The sequence below is a fragment of the Felis catus genome, chromosome B3 (assembly GCF_018350175.1).
Source record: "Felis catus isolate Fca126 chromosome B3, F.catus_Fca126_mat1.0, whole genome shotgun sequence".
In the NCBI taxonomy this organism is placed as follows: domain Eukaryota; kingdom Metazoa; phylum Chordata; class Mammalia; order Carnivora; family Felidae; genus Felis; species Felis catus.
In genome coordinates this window covers 141,776,014-141,792,105 of record NC_058373.1, presented here as the reverse complement: position 1 = coordinate 141,792,105, position 16,092 = coordinate 141,776,014, and the positions used below count along the sequence as shown (strand labels likewise).

Sequence of the window (16,092 nt, the reverse complement as noted above, 5' to 3'; positions counted from 1 at the left end):
CACACACACACACACACACCCTTTAGGGTCTTGGCGAGTGAGATGCCACTGGCATAGAGCATGAGGACTGGGCAACAAGACTCCAGGGGCCCCATGGTCAGACCCTGGCTGGAGCCCCGTCCTCCCCATTCCAGCAGAATGACCTCTCTGGCCTCTTCTGGGCCAATGCCCCCTGGAGCCCCGGTCAGTTAGTGCAGCGAAGAGGGTCCTGGTTTCCTCAGAAGCCAGGTGGCCCAGAGTGTGTGCGGAAGTTGTTCATGCCCTCCCCCTTCCACCTCTGCCCCTCAGGACTGCTGTCAGGCCTGGAGCCCGGGAATCTCAGGTGGGAGGGGAAGACCGATGGGTCTGCACTAAACAGGCATCCCGTCTTTAGTGGCGAGCTGTGCGCTCACGGTGGTGCCTGAGGCAGCCAGCCAAGCTCAGGAAGAAACCAGGAGAAAAGGGGGCGGGTTAGGGTGTCTCCTGAGCTGTAACTCCAGACTTCCTCCCAGAGGAAGAGACCTGCTTGCCTGGCCCTTGAAGGTCCCCGTCAGACAGCAGCTGTAGGGAGCACGCACCTGCACGTACTCACATGCCCCTGCCACTGTACCCTCGGCTTTTTACACAAACGCGGGGGCAGCGGCCGGAGACACTCAGGGCAGTGGGGCTGCTCGGGCACAGGAGCCCATGGGCCACTTACCCACTCATAAAATCGCCGAAAATGTAGAGGCCGTTCAGGTTGGGGTACTCACAGCCCCGGTACACGTAGCCTCCGGTGACCGATTTGCCCAGTTTGTGCGGGTAGGCGAATATCGGCAGGACATCATCTGCAGGGGGGCGGAAGCTGGGGGTGAGCATGTGGGTTCACTGGAGGCCAGTCCCTCCCTCACAATGAAGTTTGGTAGGTGGGCTGAGTCTGGAGGGGCAAGGGGATGGGAGGTCACCAGGAGGGCCAGAGTTGGGGCTCCTTACAGACCTGGGAAAGCAGGGAGTCGAGCATGGGTGTGGGGGAAGGGGACGGGGCGGGAGAGCTAGCAACAGCCCAGGAGCGCTGGCAAGGGAGAAGAAGGGGAGATCCAGGATGGGGAGCGGCCGGGCAGGGAGAGGGCACTAGCGCACATCCCCTGGGGTGGGGGACGGATCCAGGACCAGTGTCCCCCGGGGCGCGCGGGGCGGTGTCCACGCGACACGGGGTGGGGGCGGGAGGGGCACAAGAGAGGCGGCGGGCACGACCATGGCGGGGGCTGGGGGTGCAGATCCGGGGAGTTGGGCCCCGGGGGAGGGGGGGGCGCGGAGAGGGTCCGGGACGGCGGTCACCGAGGGAGGCGTTGGCGCACAGCTTGCGGTCGTAGCACTCGTAACCTTCGCGGGCGCGCCAGCCGTAGTTGCGGCCGCGCTCCACCAGGTCCACCTCCTCGAACTTGTTCTGGCCCACGTCTCCGCAGAAGAGGCGCCCGCGGCCCGCGCCGGTGGCCGGGTCGCCGCGGTCGAACGAGCAGCGCCACATGTTGCGCACGCCCAGCGCGTAGACCTCGGGCCGCGCGGCGGGGTCGTCCACGAACGGGTTGTCGCGCGGGATGCGGTAGAGCGGGCCGCGCTCGTTGCGGTCCACGTCGATGCGCAGCACCTTGCCCAGCAGCGCCGACCTGCGGGCCGGGCGGGAGGAGGCGCGGCTCGGGGTCGCCCGGCGCCGGGGCTCTCGGGCGCCCCCGGCGGCGGGTGCTGGGGCCAGGTCAAGGCCAGCCCGGAACGTGGCAGGGGGACAGGGGGAGGGCCAGGGCCCTGGTTCAAGCCCTCCTTAGCTGCTTACCAGCTGGGTAACCTCGCTCACTCCTCCAGCATTTATCTGGCACCTTCTTACGGGCCAGGCTGCGTGGGAAGCGTCGCATATACATACATACCCTCTAACGCCTCAGCTCAAGGAGAGCAGTTCCGTGATGCCCTTTTACAGACGCGGCAGCTGAGCTCAGAAAGGCCACAGAACGTGCCCACTTGCCACACCGCTAGTAAAGGGAGAGCTGGGATCCAGCCCAGGCAGCGCGGGAGCGCAGAAGCCCAAGCTCTTTGCCACCACGCGCTTTCCAACTTTCCCACGCCCGTCTCCTCACTGTAAGGTTAGCGCGCTCCCTCTTTCCTGCCTCCCTACATGGCTGTGGGGGTGGGGGGGGGGCGTGAAAATACTCCTAAAAAGGACTCGTATTTACAGTTTTCTTTCAACACCCAGCAATCAAAGTCAGGAGCATCACACAAGAGAACAGGTCAGGGCTCAGGGAAGGGGAGAGAAACCTCAGCAGATCTCAGCAGGAAATAGGAGGCTGGTGCTCTTTCTTTCTCTGTCCCACACCCCGGGCCATCACGGGCAGCACCACCACATGTCAGAGAGCCAGGCAGGCCCGAGGGCCCGTTCAGTTCACTCCCCCCCCCCCCCCCCCCGCTCCACACCCACCACCCCTACCTCAAAGATGAGGTCTTCTTCAACCCCACCCAAAGATGCCCCACCCTTAATCCCCGATTGTGGTCTTTTAGGTTTTGCCCCAAGGAGTCCCCCCTCCACACACTCCAGCCTGCTCAGCACCAAGCCACAGATCACACTCCTGAGCCCACACACTGTGCAGCCGGCTTCACTACAGAAGGGGGCCAAACTCATCGCTGCAAAATAATGTTTTAAGTTCTGTCCAATTATCCACAAATCCTTAATTTCTATTTTCCCAACTACATCTCTAAACACATCCCAAACATGAGAAAGCTTCAGTGATTCCTACACTGTCACGTATGAGAGCGCAAGTGACAAATCATGAACGTTTAATTACTGTAATCAACATCACCCTCGCTATTTTTACTTTCTGGGCTAAAGAAGATTTTGTCAGTTTAGCTAAGAGAATGGAGGAGGCTGCCCTAGATATCCTCGTCTACACTGCATGTGTGTGTGTGTGTGTGTGCGTGTATGTGCGTGTGTGTGTGTGTAAGTGGAATAATGGCAGGCCATCCGCTCAACCCACGAAGTAGATACCTGACAGCAAGACTATGCCTCGGTTTCCAGGCCACATGTGGGTGACCCGTGGGGCAGGGGCCCTCCTGCCCAGACAGTCCTGCTCCAGCCAGTTCACACTCCCCATTTGGTCCTGGAAGGACCTCTTTCCATCCTCTGGTTCAAGCAGGGCTGGGCTGCCTTCCAATAAAAGCCCCTCTTCCCAGAGGCTCTCTGATGTCACTTATCAGGCACCTGTGACAAGTGGGTTCTGTGCCTGGTCCTCAAGACACAGGATTGCCTCTACTCCTCATGCCAAGCCTCCCCTGGAGATTATTATCATCCCCTCTAACTGGGGAGTGGAAGCGACTTGACAGGAGTCCCCAGCTGCAGACTGAACTGGGGCCCAAAGCCCTTTCTACTGCCCTGCACTGTGTGGCCGAGGAAGTAACCCCCCTCCTCCAGGAGAGTATGTAAGTCAACCCACCAGCCAGCCCAAAGCAGAACGTACTTGTTTTGGGCATTTCCAAATTTGCCAAAGGGGTCTCCGGCCATCCCGCCGTCACCAGTAAAGATGTACAGGTACCCGTCGTCCCCAAATAGCAGCTGGCCCCCGTTGTGGTTGGAGGCTGGTTCTTCGATCTCCAGGATTATCCTAAAAGGGGATAAGCCACCCCCGCCGAACACACATAAAAACAACCTCAGCAGAAACACAAAAGAAGATCACAGCAATAAAATCTCTTCTCTCTTCGATGCCGTTTCCCAGCTGAAAAGACTTTTCATACATTTTACAGCAGGTGACTTTCAGAAGGGTCTATCTAGGAGTCTGGGCGAGGATGATTCACTCCATTGTGCTAGTGGGGACCTGGAGGCGCAGAGGGGTTAAGCAAGTGGCCCAAGGTCACACAGCCCATAGGGAGCCGAGCTGGAACTAGGACTCAGGCCTCCTCACCGCTCCCCACCGCTAGCCCCCTAGTTACGATTATGCAACCCTGGCGACCCAGTCACCGGCACAACTGGTTTCTTCTACACGCCCCCTTCATTTGCTATGTACCATAACTTCCAAGAGGTGGGTTGCTGACGTGAGCTGTGCTCAACTACAAACTCACCCCTCGGCAACTTCCTTTACTGCCATGGCAGAAAACCCTCCACTACGTGGCCAGCCAGCTGGCTTCTGGTTGGGGTTTGCCAATGGAGAGTGGAAACCAAGAGGCAGGGGGAAGCCACGCTTCCCTGGCTGCTGGTGCTGCCTCCAGAAGTGGTAGGTGCAGGGATAGGAACAGTGGCTCGTGAGTGCGGACTCTTGGGTGTCCACCCAGACATCGTGGTACCGGGCAGCAAACTTAGCAAAGCCAAGAACTTTTCCCTTCTGTTCCTCTGGTGTCTTGTAGCTACTAATCCTCACCCTTTTCCTCCTCCAGATCCTCCCTTGTAGCCAAGGCCCTGTCTGCTTAGGTTTTCCGGGACAGGTCACTGACTTCGTGACCCTTTATTAATACAGGCAAGAAAAACCAAGGCACAAGGTCAGGTAACTTGAATCCAGGGCTTCAGGCCTCCAGAACCAAGACCTTCCACTGAAACCAACACACGTGAGGCCAACACATGTGACCTGGTGAGCAAAACAGGGACCCAACCTCCAAGTCCTTCCCGGAAAGGACAGCTCAGACCATCAGGCCTCCACCTCCCGCTGGGATCCCAGCCCTGGGAATGGAGACTGACAGCTGACTCAGGCAAGGATGACCACTCGGTCCTGGTCCCTCCCTGAGTCAAGTTCTAGGCTGGTACTTGATAGGTCCCCAGAGGACCCTCACTGAACACTCACTCCGAAGTATGTTCATCTGTGTTTTTTGTGTCCCACCTTCCATTTTTATCAAGAGTCACTTTCTAAAAGTCACCAGTGAAGCACATCCATTCAGTCCCTCTGTCTCTCTGCTCCGAGAGCCGTGTGATCAACCTGGTATCTCTTGGAGAACTGGTTGCACAGCCTCATATAAGATAATGAGAATTACGTTTTCTCCTTTTGCTCTGGCTGCCAGGATGCTCATAGTCAAAATTAACGCAGCCTGACAAGACCTACATTAGCCCTCACATGAGCCAGCATATTTGATTCATTCTCCTTTTTATACTTTCAATGTCAAGATTTTCCAGTTTTATTAAGTACATAATGTGCCATTATTTGCCTCAGATCAGTCCTGGTTCTGCCCCTACCTGTTCTCTGCTTCAGAGACTCTGACCCTGCAAACTACATTTCCCATGCTCCTTTGCTGGCTGGCCTCCAGCTAGGGTCAGCCAATGGAAGGCACTGGCAGGAGACTGGAGGGCGGGAGGAAGGGAGAAGCCAGGGTATTTCTCCCCATCTCTCTCTCTCTCTCTCTCTCTCTCTCTCTCTCTCTCTCTCTCTTCTCAGGCAATGTCTTGGCAGTAGCTGAACTCCCCCTGCCCAGGCCCACTGTGGCTCCTCCTTCCACTGAGTGGCCCAACGCTCTCAGTTTGTCTTTGAAAGAGGTAGAGGCAGCCTCCTCCAGCTGGTAAACTCAGAGTTGCCTTGCTTCTCCCCTGGGCTGCTGTTTCATTTTTATCGCCTCAGTAGCTAACTCCCAGCGTCAAATCTTGCCTGCTGAATTAGCTGGTACCAGGTTTATTTTCCTGTTGGACCCAGACCGATGCATATGTCCTTCATGCCACGCCGGGTCAAAGTGGTTTTGAACACGGGGTGGGGCACAGATAATACACAGAAAGGAGGCTCATGTTGAAAGGTGCAGAGAAACCTGCTAGGGGAAGCGGAGGGAGCAGAGGGTCCAGGGGAGTTGAAGTGGAAGGTGGGGCTCGGGAGACAGACACACGGGGATTCTAGGCCAGCTGTGTGGCCTAGCAGGTCATTTTACCTGTCCAAGCCTCCCCTTCCTCACCTGCAGGATGGGGAGACTACTGGGACCCTCCCTGGGCTTTAGGAGAATCAGATGGAATGAACCACCCGCAGTGGCTGATCCAGGAGTCTGGACGTGATCCTGTGATGCTGTTCTGCGACTGGCCTTCCCCTGAGCCCAGGACATGGGGCTCGGCCCCCTCCCTGGCTGTGACAGAGGTTTTAACAGCTAGGGCAGGTGCACACCGTGGACCGGTCCGGTGGCACCGTTGCCGACCTGCGGGGCCTGGCGGCCGCATTTTCAGCCCCGCCCCCGCCCCCACCCCACCCCACCCGGGCCCCCAGGGCAACCACCTCTCAGAGTTGTGGTCCACGGTGTTCATGTCGTCCGCGGAGACCCTGAACTCGCTGATGCGGATCCACTCGTCGAAGCCGACCCCCACTGAGTAGTAGACGTAGAGCTTGCCGTTGTGCCGGAAGCCGGGGTGCAAGGCGATGCCCAGAAAGCCCCGCTCGTCGCCCTCCCAGGGCGAGGTGAGCACCGCCCGGCTGACGTTCAGGAAGGGCTTCTCCAGCCGCGAGCGGTCGGGCAGGTAGGCCCACACCAGCCCCACCTGCTCGGCCACGAAGAAGCGGTGGCTGCCGTCCCGCGCGTGCACCATGGCCACGGGGTTGCGCAGCCCGTTAGCCACCTCCTCCAGGCACAGCTGCAGGCAGCCCTTGGCGTCGGCCACCACGCGGCCCAGGTTCGAGTTGAGGTTCTCGTTGACCAGCAGGCGCGGGAAGCAGTAGTCCGTGTCGTCCAGCGACAGGTAGCGGCAGAACTTGGCGCGGTTGCCCTCCAGGGCCCAGAGCTCCCGGTCGGGCGACAGGTGGCGGAAGAGGCCCCGGCACGTCTGCCACATGTCCAGACAGTAGTCCTCGCAGAGCCCCGGCACCGTGCGCAGCGGCGTGGACGGGTCCTCGGCGTCGTACAGGTGGGCGGCGTAGGGTGAGCATTCCTGCGGGGACAGGGGCGGCGAGGATGCGTGTGACCTCTCCCGCCTCCTAGGGCCTCAGGCCGCTGATCTGTAAAATGGGGCCCCCATCTGTCTAGCAACACGGCGATCTCAACTAGGTAGCAGCAACCCTTGGCCTCCTAGCTCCTCACCTTCTCTTTCCCTTGCCTTAATGCTTCGGTTAGACCAAATGACCACAATATCACTACCACTAACAGCAGCCCTTGAGTACCTACTGTGTGCCAGAAAGGGTCTGGGGCACCCTTTTGTTCATGTATTTAAAAAACTTAAAGGGGCGCCTGGGTGGCGCAGTCGGTTAAGCGTCCGACTTCAGCCAGGTCACGATCTCACGGTCCGTGGGTTCGAAACCCCGCATCGGGCTCTGGGCTGATGGCTCAGAGCCTGGAGCCCGTTTCCGATTCTGTGTCCCCCTCTCTCTCTGCCCCTCCCCCGTTCATGCTCTGTCTCTCTCTGTCCCAAAAATAAATAAACGTTGAAAAAAAAAATTAAAAAAAAAACTTAAAAAAAAACTTAAAAAAAAATTTTTTAATGTTTATTTTGAGAGAGAGAGAGAGAGAGAGCGTGTGTGTATGTGTGCGCGCGCGTGCGCGCGTGCACAAGTGGGGGAGGGGCAGAGAGAGAGGGAGACACAGAATGGGAAGCAGGCTCCAGGCTCTGAGCTGTCAGCACAGAGCCTGACATGGGCTCTAACCCACAAACTGGAACATCATGATCTGAGCCAAAGTCAGATGCTTAACCAACTGAGTCACCCAGGCACCCCTGAGGCACTTTTCTATACTTCCTCTTTTCATATGAAATCTCCGCCCTGTGTCTGCAGGACTTACTCCTTCCTTTATTTAGATCCCCACTCAAGGGACACATCCTCAGAGAGATCTGCCCTGACCACACCCAGCCACCACCCCCCACACACACACCCCTCCCCACCCCTGCCCTCCACCTCCTGGCTTCTGACTCTGCTTGAAACAAACACCAACCCCCCCAGGCGCCCCTGGGTGGCTTAGTCGGTTAACCTTCAGACCTCAGCTCAGGTCATGATCTCGAAGTTCCTGAGTTCCAGCCCTGTGTGGGGCTCTGCATTGACAGTGTGGAGCCTGTTTGGGATTCTCTCTCACTCCGTCTCCCCCTTTTCCTCCCCCACACATGCTTTCTCTCTCAAAATAAATAAACTTAAAAAACAAAACTAAACGAAACTTAAAACACCCTAAATCACAAACCTTACCATCATCTGGTATCATAATAAAAATGAATGTGTTTGCATGCTTACTGTCTGTCTTCCTTGGAAGGTAAATTCTACAAGGAAAGGAATCTTTAATGTTTATTTATTTTTGAGTGAGAGAAAGAGACAGAGTGTGAGCAGGGGAGGGCCAGAGAGAGAGGAAGACACAGAATCCGAAGCAGGCTCCAGGCTCCACATTGTCAGCACACAGCCCAACACGGGGCTCGAACTCACGAACCGCGAGATCGTGACCTGAGCCGAAGCTGGGCGCTTAACGCACTGAGACACCCAGGCGTCCCTACAAGGACAGGAATTTTGACAGTCTTGGTCACTGTGTGTCCCGGAACCTAAGACAGTGCCTAGCACATAGTAAGCCCCGAGTGAATGCGTAGGGAATGTGCTGGAAGCTAACTCACCTCACCAGTACTTAACCGTGAATGGGTGCTCCTACCTCCATTACTGGCTTCATCTTCACAAGGGCCCACGAAGGGGAGAGTGTCACAGAGGGGGAGACCGAGGCACAGCCTCGGTGTCTTTCAGTATGATTCGGGCAGCATGGAGGGGTCTGGGTTTGGTCTCTGGCCGACCCCACTCTCCCCAGCACTGTGGAGGCTGGCACATGTACAAATTGGCAACACCCATGCCCACGCATCCCCCTGGCCCCGGACCCCTCTCCCTCCACTGCTCGGGCACCTTGGGCAGGGTCCTGGACGGTCCTCTGCCACCGGGCTGTCAGTGTAGTGTTCCTCTGGGGACAGATGGATCGGCCGCCCTTGGCTTCCCTGGCCTCCTGCCGAGGGCTCCCCCGCTGATGAGACACCGGGGACCCCATTCAGGGCCCGCATGGGCACGATCTGGAATGCAGGGTAGTCAGGCCCTCCTGGGGCAGGACTGTGAGCCCTGGGGACGGGAAGCAGATGGGTGAAGTGTTCTGCCCTCCTCCTCACCCGGCAGACAGTCCCAATTCGCAGTTTGGATGGCTTCCTGGAACCAGTTCAGGCATCGCGCAGCAACCCTCGGCTCAGCCCTCCCTCTGCCCCCAACACTCGTGCTTCCGGGTCCTCTCACCCCAAGAAGGAAATAACCCGCAAGCTTTGCCCCAGGCTCTGCCTTCCGGGAACCCGGGCAGAGGTGACAAACCCCAGCAGACCCCTCCCCAGCTTCAGGCCTCCAGCACCCACCCCCTGAGAGCTGAGAGGATCCCTCCCTTCACACCCCGACCCCAGCCTGAGAGCCAACGCAGAGGTACCAGCACTCGGGATCCAGCTCTGCCGTCAGCTCCCGCCTCCTGCCCCCCCTTCAGTTTCCGGACACTCTCTGCCATTTTTGCCTCTGAGCCTCAGCGCACACACTTCCCTCTGCAGGCATGCCCTTCCCTCGAAAGCAGCAATCGATTCATCCTTAAATAACAGCCGCGGCCGTTGGAGAAATAGCGCGAACAACAACAACAGCTCTGGGCATTTGGGCAGATTGTGGGCCAGGGCCATCACTCAGCGCAACTGACTGTGCCAGGAGGATGTTCTTAGTCCCATTGTACGGATGGGAAAGAAGAGGCTGAGAAGGAAGCCCCTAACCAAGGTCACAGGCCGGGTTCGACCTAGAAGCCGGGGCATTTCCAGGCTCACTGGCGGGCGCCTAACTCCCGGCCCCCAAAGCCTAGTTAAGTGTACCCCGCCCCCACCCAGAGCAGAGGCCTCAGCTCCACAGGCTGTATGGAAAGCTCCCTTGAGGGACGCCTGGGGGGCTCAATTAAGCGACTCAGTTTTTTTTTTTTTTAATGTTTATTTATTTGGGGTGGGAGGGAGAGGAGGGGCAGAGAGAGAGGGAGACAGAGGACCTGAAGCAGGCTCTGGGCTGACAGCAGAGACCCCGATGCGGGGCTTGAACTCGTGAACCGTGGGATCATGACCTGAGCTGAAGTTGGATGCTTAACTGACTGAGCCACCCAGGCGCTCATGCAACTCTTGATCTTGGCTCAGGTCGTGATCTCTCGGTTTGTGGGTTCGAGCCCCACATCGGGCTCTGTGCTGGCAGTGTGGAGTCTGCTTGGGATTCTCTCTCTCTCTCTCTCTCTCTCTCTCTCAAAATAAATAAATAAACTCGAAAGAAAAGAAAAAGAACCTCCTTCAGTCAGAGCCCCTGACCTGAGCAGAGGTAATTATTTATGTCTGTGCCTGGCACCCTCTGCCCCCGGTCCCACCATGGGCTCAGCGGGCCAAGGTCTGGACCGACTCGGCTCTGGGTCCCTAGAGGCCTTGGGGGGGTGCTCCTCCCGCGGCCGGACGCTCCCCTCCTCACCGGCAGGGCCAGGCGGGGCTCCGACAGGTGGCAAGCCGCCCTCATGGATGTGTGTTCAGGCTCTGGGCCAGGGGCTCCTCCCTCCCTTGGAACCATCATGGTCACACCACGGCCTTGTCCTCCCGGCACCTCTACTGCTACTGTGAGGCTAAGGGCCACTTGGCCACGTATGCTTGGAAGCCTCTGGTCAGTCGCTGTCCCAGGCCTCACAGGGTTTCCCACGTCCCACTCAGCCGACGAGTGGGCGAGACAGCCAGGCCCAGGCCTCCGCGCGTGATCGTCTCTCACACGGTTGCCCTGGAGCCCCCTGTGACTCCAGCGGGCAGCCGTGGGTGGGCCAGGGAGGGTCTGTCCGCACACACGCCTCGTTTAATTTTTGCGAGGTAGGGTCACTGTGACTTCTAGCTTGTAGGTGACGAACTGAGGCTCAAAGAAGGCTACGTGCCAAGAAGTGGTCACGCCATGGCTCAGACCCAGCCCTCCTGATGCCCACAGCGGGGCTCTTTCCGGATTAGTCAGCACTGTTTCATTCAGCAAGCGTTTACGGGACGCTGACTGCATGCCAGGCACCGTCCTCAGCTCTAGGGATACAATGAGGAGCGGAACGGACTTCTGGAAGCCGATCTGGGAGCCCTCTGCTCACCAAAGCCCAGCCCAGAGCTAGAGAGGGAGCACTGGGGGGCCTCCGGGGAGCCAGGCTGGAACTTCAGCGTCCATGCATGGACACGGGGCCTGGCCAGCCCTTCCTCGTGGCCTACACACTCTTACGGAGCAAACCTGGTGCTCAGACCTGAGGAATCCACAAGCAGGACGTGACAGGAGGGTGTAGTGGTTGCCGTCCACCGGGACAACCAGCAACTGGCCTCCCGGGGTCAGTGGAAGCGGCAGCAGAAAACCCAAGCAAAGCCCATCGGGCGTCACACCGTTCAGCTGCCTGCGCCATTCAGCCCAGGAGCAGACGGCCCGCCCACCTTGCTGCCCCGAGGTCGCCCTGTGCGGCTGCTGAGGCTCACGACTCACGGTCCTGAGTCCCAAGGGTTCCTTATGTCCGCCACCTACTGCTTAGGAAGGCCGGGTCTGTGTACACAGTGCTCTCTAGGGAGGGTATTCCTTCCTTTCCCATTTCCTCATCTGGCAAAGTCGTCTTCGTGACTCCAGACCCAACTGAAAAGTCTTCTCTGGCTCCTCCGTCCTCCCAGGGCCCTGACTCCCCCACCCTGGCCCCCTGTGGACCCTCCCGCGGCTCTCCACACAGCATCGCCAAAATGTAACTTTGTAGCTTGTGGGCTGAGCTCTCCACGGGGGTCGTCTGTCACCTCCCGGTTGTCAGAGATGCCTCAGCTGGCCTGCCTGGCCGGGACTTTGTGTTCTCTTTGTATGTCCACCTACCCCACAGGCTATGGGACCTTCCAGGGAAGGGGCCCGAGGGCCCAGCACACAGTGGGGCTTCAAGAAAACAGGCAGTATGACAAAGTCAGTAAGAGAAGGGCTTTGGAGCCAGAGCATACTAGAGACTGAATCTACCGTTCCCTGTGTGACCTGGGGCAAGTTCCTTAGCCTCTCTGTGCCCGTGTCTTCATCTGTAAAAGGGGAAAGGAATTCCAATCTCACAGTTGTCGGCGGGAATAAATGAGACATCATGCATGCATTGTCCAATAAACACATGCTCAAATGGTATGAACTATCAAGATGCAATTCAATGTTTCCTCTTCCAGGAAGCCTTCCCTGACTTTTACAGGGAAAAGTGTGGCCTTTCTCCCTATCCCCCATAGTGTCCAGTCACCCTGGAGAAGCCTTTTGTGCATTCTGGTAAGTATCCGTGTGTCTGTCTCCTGATTTGAACAAGGGGACTCGAGCCTGGGCCTATGACTTGCCAACTGCCTCTGGGCCCGGGCACCCAGACAGGGCCAGCCCCTAACAGGCTCTGGGGAAATATCTGTCCTGTACATGCACCTGCAGAGTGTGTCCCATGTAGATTTCCATCAGAAACCAGGCTTTGATGACTTCAGGTTACACAGAGAGGCAGTCTCAGTTATACAGAAGTTTGTCATATGGACACGAGGAACCTGAAGATGTCACATGTCACAAGCTGTCATTTCTCCTCTTGATGACACAGGCGTCAGTTGGATGAGGGCAGAGTTCTAAGGAAGTCTTAAGGCCCAGAAGGGACGATCACCCTCCAGCTAAGGAGCCATCCTGGGCACCTGGAGGGGCTGGGGCACCAGATGGGGGCAGGTTCTGGAGGGGGCTGTGGGAGCGAGCATGTTTTCATGGTCTCTCTCCTGTCTGGAGTACGTCTCCCTAAGGCAGATGTGAATGTCTGAATGCTGTCATTGACTGAAACTTGTAAATAAGTCACCTTGGCCACCTCCCCAGGGTGGAAATCAGGGGGTGCCGGATCCAGACATGGCCTTGGCTCGCAGACAGCATGGTCCTCCATCCAGCACTCTCCTGCCCTCCCTTGAGGCCCTGCCAGAGAAACCGTGAGCCAACCTCCACTGCCCTCTCCAAGTTCACTCCAGACATGAGGTCACTCTCAGAGACGCCTGGGGTAAAGTGCTAGAGGCCGGTCTACCACTGGTTGCTCAAGGCCAAGCCATGCTGGGAAGATTCCCAGGGGAAGAGGGGAGCCTCTTGCCAGGGAGGGATAGCAGGGCTGACTGTTGTTCCCTTCCTCCTCCTAGGACCCGCCTACCTTACTTGTCCTGCTGAGCCTGGCACATAGTAGGTGCTCAATAAACAAATGTGGAGTGAACGCACGAGCCCAACTATAAGGGGAGGGGAGGGCCTGCTTCCAAAGAGCCCCCACGCTGGTGAGGGAGGCAGATGCTTGACCAGACCATTCTGGCTCCCCTGAGAAGCACAGCACAGGGACTGAGCAGAGACCACCAACGGCAGGTGTCCCCCTCCTCCGCATTCTGGTGCTCCCCAGGGCCCCTTTCCTCATCCTCTCCCAGGCCCTCTCATTTCTGACCCAGATGGCCCACTCACACTGGCGCTGAGTGTGGCCCAAGTGCCCACCGTGGCCATAACTGAGCTGTGTGACCACTAGGCAAGTCTCTGCCTCTCTGGGCTTCTCCCGAGTGGGCCTCTGGGCCCCACTCGGTCCTTACCTAGAGCTGGGAAGCCAGGGGGGGCCAAAGAGGCGCTGGAGAAATCCAACCAGAATCATCCACTGAGCCCTGAGTATGTGCCCTCCTGTCTGTGTGCCTACTCTGAGGGACGGCTACGATTGCCCCTATTTCAAACCTGTCCAGGGTCACAGAGCCAGGAGTGGCAGGGCCAGGATCAACCCAGTAAGTCTGATTCCAAGCCAGCCCTCCTGCCCCTCCCCTGGCTGTCTGAAGGGCATGTCAGCTAGGCGGGCCTGCAGGACCCTTCCTCCCCCAGGCTTCTGGCTGCCTGGATGGTGGTTGGGGCCAGCCTCAGGGCTTCCTGGCCTTGACTCCATTTCCCCAGGGGTTCTGGTCAGCCTCTCGGGAATTAGACCCATGCAGGAGCAGCTAAGGCACAATCCTGTGCAATCCCTTGCCGGCAGAAGTAGGGGCTCTGCCCCCAGAGGGGAGATGAGGACAGAGAGGTTACACCGAAGGGATGTCACTCAGGTGGTCTGAAAGGACGAGAGACCCTCTGCCACGTGGGGGCGCCCCCAGAGAGAGCGCACACCAGGAACCTAGGTGGGGGCCTGAAGGGCCACGAGCATCGCAGGCCGGCTCACCCCGGGGTCTGAGCACCGGGCACGTCTGGTCCAGGAAGGGGGCGGGGCTCTGAGACCGTGTCCTCAGGGCGGGGGAGGGGCTCTCACTGGGAGCGGTGTCCCCCAACCCCTTCCGCAAACCCAAGTCCCGCGCGTGGACCACGCTCCCTGCGGGTCCGGGCCGCGCCCACCTCCCCCGGGGCAGCGCGGGCAGCACTGGCGGGACAAAGGCTTCCCATCCCGGTGCCCCGACAAGGGCGGGGCTCCTCCACGCTGACTCCAGGGGGTCCCAGGGCAGAGGGGTCCGCAAACTCCCAAGGGAGTGATGACATCGCTCTGTCCGCCCGCCTTGCCTCACGAGGGGAAACGGAGGCCCAGGGAAGGCCCGAGTCACGAAGCTAATGAATGGCAAAGCCCGTCTCCCCGCGCCGAAGACTCCGCCGGGGGGCGGGGGGGTGCGGACTCGGGGCCCAACGCCCGCCGCCCACTCCCGATCGCCGCCCGGCGGGGCCGCCCCCGCCGCTCCCCGCCCCGCCGCCGAGGCCCCGCCGCGCGCCCGCTCACCTGGCACAGCAGGTCGAGCGCGTAGCCGGCGCACGCGGCCCACTCGGCGGCGTCCACGCGCGCCGCCAGGGCTCCGAAGCGGCGGGCCAGCGCCGCGTCCTGCTCGGGGGCGCAGCAGCCGAAGGCCGAGTACTGCGCGCAGAAGCGCAGCGGCTGCGGCGGCCGGAAGGGCGGCCTGAAGTCCAGGCACTGGGGGTGCGCCGCCGCCCCGAGCGCCCGCAGCGCCAGCAGCGCCAGCAGCGCCCCGGGCCCGGCCCGCCCGCCCGCCATGCCGCTGCCGGCCCGCTCCGCCCCGGCCTGGAGGAGGAGGAGGAGGAGGAGGGGGGGGGGAGGAGGAGGAGGAGGGGGAGGCGGCGGCGGGGGGCGGACACCCCGGCCCCGCGCGCCCCGGGAGCCGCCGGCCGCGCCCTGAGCGCTCGCCTCCCGCGGGCCGCACCCTCCCGGGGAGCCCGTGGCCGCGGGGCAGGGACGGGCTCACCCCGCAGGGCCTCGAGGTTGGGGCCCAGCCCCGCAGGGAGGCCACCCCTGGTCGGGGACGCCCCGGCGGGGCTGAAGGAGGAGGGGCGCGGCGCGCAACTCGGCACTCGGCACCGCCTCTGTTCCCGCTGTTCCAGCAGCGCCTCCCCCCCACCCCCGGGATCCTTTCTCAATACAATGGCGGTGGCCTCGCCTCTTGGGGCCCCAGGTGCCGACTGGGCTTCCCGTTTCCGCCGGGGCCGCAGCTTCCTCCCCGGGCGCTGTTTAGCCCGGGAGGTGCAGGGACTCCGGGGTTCCAGTCCTGCCTCCGACTGGGCCAGGGAGCGACATGATGGAGCCAGTGGCTGGGAATTCCCACGGAATCACTTAAAATGGGGTAAAGGGCGGTCCCTGCTGCCCGGGACTCACAGGAGAAGTGAAACCCGGTCCGGGTTGGGGAGGGTGGATGGGCCGCCTCCACAGTCCACCCTCGTCCTCACCCCAGGCTTCTTCCCTCTCTCCCCTCCGCGGCTAGCATATTCCCCTACAGCCGGGGACTGCTGGGCCTCCTCCCCCTGCACTCTGGGCATCCTGCTCTCCATCCTGCAGCCCCTGCCCCTGCTTCTGCCCTGTGTCGCCCGCCGGGCTTATGGGTCCCCTTATACCCATGAGGGAATGCCGTCCCCAAGTTAGCGGAGGGCTCGCCCAGCCTCTCACGGACAGCAGGTGCTTGAGAATCCAAGCCTCTGTTTCTGCTCTGACGCATGAAAGAGCCGGAAAGTTGTGGCTCCTGTCCTGCCCATAAGAAAAAAGCTGAACTAAGAATCCACTTTTCTCAGACCCCTTGGAGAGCTAGCTGAGGTCTCAGGACTCAGGGCTGAGTGCCACCCCCAAATCTGGAGAGACCGGCAAATCCAGAGTCTCAGCTGAGATCTGCTCTGGTAGGAAGGCTTAAAGGGTCATTTTGAGGACCTGCTGGGGGCTGAGAGCAGACTAGTGCGGGGCTGAGAAGCTCCTGGGGGGAAGGAG

At 59.8% G+C, this 16,092-nt stretch overlaps 1 protein-coding gene across 3 annotated transcripts in view; it reads right to left on the bottom strand.

The window, feature by feature from the left end:
- The window catches only part of HHIPL1 (HHIP like 1), a 30,410-nt gene extending 15,518 nt beyond the window's left edge, over window positions 1-14,892 (bottom strand). Inside the window, exons 1-6 of one of the 3 annotated variants that reach the window (XM_045060503.1) lie at window positions 14,608-14,730; window positions 12,706-12,815; window positions 6,168-6,814; window positions 3,459-3,602; window positions 1,297-1,625; window positions 680-806 (exon numbers count right to left, since the gene is read on the bottom strand). In XM_045060503.1, the coding sequence (XP_044916438.1) occupies window positions 680-806; window positions 1,297-1,625; window positions 3,459-3,602; window positions 6,168-6,814; window positions 12,706-12,786 (1,328 nt within the window). In that variant the 5' untranslated portion in view covers window positions 12,787-12,815; window positions 14,608-14,730. Of the gene's footprint in view, window positions 1-679; window positions 807-1,296; window positions 1,626-3,458; window positions 3,603-6,167; window positions 6,815-8,741; window positions 8,949-12,705; window positions 12,816-14,607 lie in introns of all 3 variants that reach the window. The other 2 variants (XM_023256208.2, XM_023256207.2) reach the window with 2 other exon arrangements.
- Window positions 14,893-16,092: the final 1,200 nt, after the last annotated feature.